This window comes from Myotis davidii, unplaced genomic scaffold (assembly GCF_000327345.1).
Source record: "Myotis davidii unplaced genomic scaffold, ASM32734v1 scaffold176, whole genome shotgun sequence".
Taxonomy (NCBI): domain Eukaryota; kingdom Metazoa; phylum Chordata; class Mammalia; order Chiroptera; family Vespertilionidae; genus Myotis; species Myotis davidii.
This window is the reverse complement of record NW_006287911.1, coordinates 1,336,632-1,343,546: the sequence shown is the minus strand read 5'-3', so window position 1 is coordinate 1,343,546 and position 6,915 is coordinate 1,336,632. Positions and strand designations below refer to the sequence as shown.

At 37.0% G+C, this 6,915-nt stretch overlaps 1 protein-coding gene across 1 annotated transcript in view; it reads right to left on the bottom strand.

Moving 5' to 3' along the window:
* Positions 1 to 6,915, bottom strand: part of SNX6 (sorting nexin 6) — a 55,728-nt gene that overhangs the window by 38,922 nt on the left and 9,891 nt on the right. Inside the window, exons 4-5 of the mRNA XM_006759716.2 lie at positions 5,511 to 5,632; positions 3,051 to 3,174 (exon numbers count right to left, since the gene is read on the bottom strand). Coding sequence (XP_006759779.1) covers positions 3,051 to 3,174; positions 5,511 to 5,632 — 246 coding nt within the window. The remainder of the gene's footprint in view (positions 1 to 3,050; positions 3,175 to 5,510; positions 5,633 to 6,915) is intronic.

Genomic DNA, 6,915 nt, shown 5'->3' with positions numbered 1-6,915 from the left:
TGCCAGAGGGATGTCTGATTGCCAGCTTAGGCCCAATCCCCCGGGGAGCGGGCCTAAGCCAGCAGGTGGTCATCCCCTGAGTGGTCCCAGACTGCGAGAGGGCACAGGCCGGGCTGAGGGATCCCCCCTCCCGCCCCGAGTGCACAAATTTTTGTGCACCGGGCCTCTAGTAATAATAATAAATGGCAATAACTACATATCTATCAACATTACTTTAAAGAGGTAGATGGAGTAAATGCTCCAATCAAAAGATATAGGGTGGTTGAAAGGGTAATAAAACAAGACATATGCTGTGTTCAAGACTCACTTCAGATCAAAAGACACACAAAGACTGAAAGTAAAGGGATGGAAAAAGATATTTCATGAAAATGGAAATGAAAAAAAAAAAGCTGAGGTGGTAATACTTATACCATACAAAATAGACTTTGAAACAAAGGCTATAACAAGAGACAAAGACGGTCCCAGCAATTCCACTTCTAGGTATTTATTCAAAGAAACCCAAACCACTAAATTGGATATATACATCTATGTTTATTTCAGCATTATTTATAATAGACAAGACATGGAAGCCACCTAAGTGTCCATCAATAGACGAATGAAAGAAGTGATGCATGTATACAATGGAATATAACTCAGCCATAAAAAATAATAAAATCTTGCCATCTGCAACAACATGGATGAACCTAGATAGAGAGCGCTGTGCTGAGTGAAATAAGTCAACAGAGAAAGACAAATACCATATGATTTCACTTATATATGGAATCCAAAAAACCAAATAAATGAATAAACAAAATAAAAACAAACTCACAGATACAGAGAAAATTTTGATAGTTGCCAGATGGGGCATGCATGGGGGTTGGAGGAATGGGTGAAAAAGGGGAAAGGATTAAATAGTGCATATTTGTAGTTACAAAATAGTCATAGCATAGTAAAAAATAAATCTACCTTGGTGGGAGAAAATTTATGAAATTTTCTGAAAACTCTATTTATAAAGATGATCTAAACAATAATCTTTCACTAATTATTTTAACAAATATTAATTTACATCTTAATTACCAGGCTCTATTCTAAAATAGTGAGGATATGGTGGTGAAAAATTAAAATCTTGTTCTCAGAAAGCCTACATTTTAGTAGACGGAGATAGATAATAAACTTAATAATAAATAATAAATATAAATAAATTTATATATCTGTACTTTTAAACAAATTTTAAAAGTACAGATATATAATTTCAGATAGTTTTAAGGCTGTGGCACAGAGTGCTTGGAACATAAAGCTGCTGCTTCTCTTGCTCAAGTGGCCTTCAACTGATACTGCCATGCCTCACTTTACACCTATGCAGTCTACCAAATTATTACCAAGGTTTTAGTACAGGCCATAAGTAAGGTCCAGTAAAAACAAACTCATAAAGGTAAAAAAGTGATGACAACATTTTATATGTGTTTTCCACATGTTGTTTAGCAACCCTATTCATGAATCATTTTTAGCTTCTTATAATTCACTAGAGGCTCGGTGCATGACATTTGTGCATGGGGGGGGGGGGGGGTCCCTGGGGGGGGGGGGCGGCGGGAGGGGTGTCCCTCGTGATACCCAGTAGAGGGCATGTAGGAGGAAAATCAAGAGTCATGACGAGGGGGGGTGTCCCTCATCCCTCAGCCTTGCCTGCGCCCTTTCGCAGTCCAAGAGCCCTTGGGGGGTGTCTAACTGATGGCTTAGGCCAGCTCCCCCAGCTTAAGCCGTCAGCCAGACAGCCTCAGTGCTGCCGTGGAGGAGGGCTGCTGCGCTCCCCCTATGGGAGCACACTGACCACCAGGGGGCAGCTCCTGCGTTGAGCGTCTGCTCCCTGGTGGTCAGTGTGCATCATAGTGACCAGTTGTTTCACTATTTGGTCGGTTTGCATATTACCCTTTTATTATATAGGATGATATAGCTAGCATTCTTTACAATTTATAAAAGACCATATGACAGTACCACATATCACATTTATGCTTGTGAAAGTACCCATGCTTAAGCTGCTATACTTCTGTGATCCTGAGTTACTTCATACCCTGTTAAAATTTTTCATTTTTCTCTACTGCTAGACTTTATTGTCATATCTATTAAAACCAACTGGAAGGGCAAATGTATACACACAATTTCTTTTGATCTTGATGTGCTCTTGTAAGCAAATACACACCATGCTATATTTGTTTTTCCCTAAAATTATGAGTTAATCTTGTCATCCAAAATAGATAATAAGATCTGTAACACCCACCCACTAAATTTTTTTTTTGCCAGCACAATGAATGAAGAAATCTTTAAACCTCAACTGCTTCAATCTCTCTTTCTGCACTAAAATAGAGTTTTTTATTCTTCTCTAAAATAGAGTTTTTAGGCAGGGAGGGAAGGAGAAAAATTAAGAGTGATCAGCACGAAGGTCAGTTCAACAGATTAATAGTCAATAATTAAACCAAAGGTAAACTAGAATTCTTTAGCTCAAGCACCTCCCTGGAATTGTCCATAAGGCTTCAGAAGATACCAAACTCAAATTTAAGAAACATTAATCAACTTTATAACCTTATTTTTCTTTTAAAAAAAATACTGTTATTGATTTCAAAGAGGAAGGGAGAGGAAGAGGGAGATAGAAACAATGATGAGAGAGAATCACTGATCGGCTCCTCCTACATGCCCTCTACTGGGGATTGAGGCAGCAACTCAGGCATGTGCCCTGACCAGGGATCGAACTGTGACTTCCTGGTTTATGGGTTGACACTCAACCACTGAGCAACTCTGGCCAGGCTAACCTTATTTCTTAAAATTATTTCATAATTTAGGATGAAAATCAATGTCCCATGTACTGACATGATATACTGTCATTTCTTCAATTAATCTACTCAAGTTCTACTGAAATACTGCCCTGCCATTGAAAAAGTGTCACTTTAAACTGCCTTTCTTGAAAAATAAGAACATTATAAATGAAGACCATAAGCTTTTTTAAACTACTGCCTACCTTTTCCAATGACTCTTTAAAAATAAGCCTTGATCACTACTTTAATCAATTCAATACTCACATCTTGATTATATTCCAAGAAGACATGGAAATTTAAATCTTTTCTCAAAATAGGATGTGCTGCCACACGACACAGGAATACTTCATGCATTGCAACAGTCTTCTTGAATATTGCCAAGTATTCACTAGAAACAATACACAAAATTAAAGGTAAAACACTGCATCATTTAGAAAATCATCTGCATATTTTTAGCAAGTAATCTTTAAATTATTCTAAATGCAAAATTAGAGATATAATCCAAGTAAACAAAGGTTTTAGTTGAATTGTTAATATATAAAACCCAGCTCTGAAAAGACTTCATGCTAGTTAATAGTACTTATTATAGTTAAATGTTAATATTTTTGGTTTTATGAACCTTTCTTCCTATGCAAGTTGATTTTAAAGATAACTATAGGGATGTTTGTTTTCAGCTTCAGAGTAAGTATACTACAAATTATTGGGTACAATTTTACTGATTCGATTTCTAGATTTAATTACTACTTTTAAACACCTTCATATAAAAAAATATCAAAACCCAAATCTAAGTAAGCATATTTTCAACATTAATACATATTTTCTTCTAATGACCCAGAAACACAAGAAAGAAACACACCACACAGAGACTAATTTTTATCATTACATTGAAGAACTGTGTTTAAAATATTTTAATATCAGTGAATCACAGCGATCATACAGTAATACATGTCAGTTTGAAGAAAAAAAAAAGACACTTAAGGAAAAGGCCCAATATTCTTGCTTCAACTACGTGCAAGGAGGATAAGTTTTACATACCAGCAAACCAGCAGGACCAGTGTTGGGAGAAGTTTGATCTCTGTGAGGGTAGTCATTCAGTGAAGACAAAAAAGAAGGATGCAGAGGATGGAGGTAGCAGTAGAATAAACCCAAGGTTCTCTGTTATCCAACCCCTAACCAGACCACAAAAGAATCATGATCAGGGCCACTGGAAAACCACAGATTCTTCAATATTAATGTGCTCTGCTAATTTCCAGTTTTCAGTCTTATAAACTATAAAACTATGTATCTTCTATAAGACTATTTGCTTGTACCCAGCATTGACAGAATTCTTAAAATATCTGTCACCATATACTTGGACAAAGAAGAGCTATTTTGCAATTTATCTTGTCAAGAACTTAGTATTCTGAAAAGGACTCTAGCAGCAGTGTGAATATATGCTTATAACTGAATCTAAGTGGAAGAAGAGAAAGGAAAAGCATGAAGAGGAGAAATAACCAGAAAAAGAATGATGAGGGGGATGACAATGCAAGAAAAATTATTTCCTTGTAAGATTCTCAAAATACAGAAAAACAATATACAGCAAATCCAAAATTACTTCAAATATTTAATAAAAGGGGAAAGTATTTTGTATTTTCAACAAATATGCTAAAAATGAAATGGAAAGCCCAGCCAGTGTGGCTTAGTGGTTGAATGTTCACCTATGAACCAGGTCATTGTTCGATTCCCAGCCTGGGCACACGTGAAGGTTGTGGGCTTGATCCACAGTGTGTGGGGCACATGTAGGAGGCAGCCAATCAATGATTCCCTCTCATCATTGTTGTTTCTCGCCCCCCCTCCCCCACTTCCTCTCTGAAATCAATAAAAAATTTTTAAAAAAGGAAATATCTCAAATTTTCAAAGGTTTAATACATTTCTAGTATATATGGAGCTAATTATTATATAATAAAAAACATTTTTAAACTACTCTTGTTACTTTCCTCTTATTTTATTCTCTTCAGCCAGAAGCTATAGGCAGAGAAGAGGGGAGAAATCTGTCTCTCACATGCACACACACACTTAAAAAAAGAACAGGATGCATGCAGAACTGCTCAGTGCATACTTCTATAAGAAACAGAAATTTTGGTAGTATGCTCATGTCGAAAAAAGATCACCAGGTTGCCCTAGCCGATTTGGCTCAATGGACAGAGCACTGGCCTACAGACTGAAGGGTCCCTGGTTCAAGCCTGGTCAAGGGCACATGCCCGGCTTATAGGCTCAATCCCCAGTGGGGGTTGTGCAGGAGGCAGCTGATCATTGATTCTCATCATTGATGTTTCTATCTCTCTCTTCCTTCCTCTCTGAAATCAATAAAAATATATTTGAAAAAAAAATCACCAGGTTGCTAATGACTAAGACCTTATAAATAAAAAACTAGCTTATTCTGCTTTAAAAAGTCATTATTTTTCATAAAGTTTTGAACCCTCCATTACTAATTTTCAGTCCTGTTTGAACCATTAATTTAAAGAATTTTACAATGTAGACAATTATTCTATAATTTTCCTGTAGGCTCTGATCATGACTGTTAACACTGGTTGTGTGACTTAAACTTGCATCTTCCAGAAAGGGTCACTGTAGTGAAATGATTAAAAGGATGGGATATTGGAGAGCACACACACACAAAAATAAATAAAATTAAAAAGGGGATTAAAACAAGCACAATTAACAAAAGCAACAAAAATCACATACGCTTCCAGTTCCTGTTTCATCTTTGTGAATTCCTCCTTTGTCATGGACCCTTCTCCTTCTCCAAGCTTCTGTAGTTTTTCCCTTGAAGCATCAAAATCAGGTCTTGGTGGTGCTGGTGGGATCTGTAATAGAACCAAATCACTAACTTTAAAGACTATTTTATTTCTTGCAGCAGTTTTACTATAGCCACCATAAAAGACTTTGTGAATGAGAAGTGGGCACCAGTAATATCCCAAGTCAGGTTAGAGAATTTTATTAGGTCTAGAAATTCAAATCCTTGAAACCATTTATACCAAGAAAGAAATATAGCAGGGCATTATTTTCTAGTATTAGAACAGTAGTTCGTATGGTACATAAAGCTCTGATTACACACTAAGTAAATATGTATAGCAAATATGCATATCATTTTCAAAAGTATATAAATGGTATAATACAAATACATTTTTAAAATTAATGAATTCATAGTACCTTTATGCTATTCTGTGTTTTTAAAAATTAATGAATGCTAACAGTAAGATCAAGCAAGGGATGTTAAAGTGGGTTCCTGGATTGGAGCAGTGTACTAGAAGCAGAAAACAATGGCTTAAAAACAGAAAGAACAAGACACACTAATCTCATTCTATTCACCCACAGTAAGGGGTAAATAGGCACTTACCTTAACTGGAAGAGAAATACTATTCAAGAAAGGGTATAAGAAAAAAGGAGGGCCCTGGCCGGTTTGGCTCAGTGGATAGAGCGTTGGCCTGCGGACTCAAGGGTCCCAGGTTCAATTCTGGTAAAGGGCATGTACCTTGGTTGCAGGCACATCCCCAGTAGGGGGTTTGCAGGAGGCAGCTGATCGATGTTTCTCTCTCATCGATGTTTCTAAGTCTCTATCCCTCTCCCTTCCTCTCTGTAAAAAATCAATAAAATATGAAAAAAAGAAAAAAGGAGGAAAGGCCTGTAAGAACTGTTAAGGGGACATGATGGAAATTAAAGAGAGCAGGTAAGATAGAAGGAAGAAAAATTAAGTAAGGGAAAAGTTAAATAAAAATGACTGCAAGAAAATGATTATATCAAGGAAAACAATAGGTGAAGAAGCATCAAGTATAGTCAAGCACATTTTTGTTCATGCTTGCACATGGCATCTACTATGTGCCAGGCATGATGCTGAGCAATCTACACTAATAAAAGAGAAAAATGGTAACTGGCGTACGACGATACCCTTTTCATTGGCTAATCAGGGCTATATGCAAATTAACTGCCAACTAAGATTGGCAGTTAACTGCCAACAAGATGGCGGTTAATTTGCATATGTAGGCACAATGCAAGGAGGCGAAAGGGAAAGCAGGAAGAAGCCCCCTGCCACTGACAGTGATCAGAAACCCAGGGGGGAGCTAAGAGCTGGGGGGCAGGGCAAAATTGT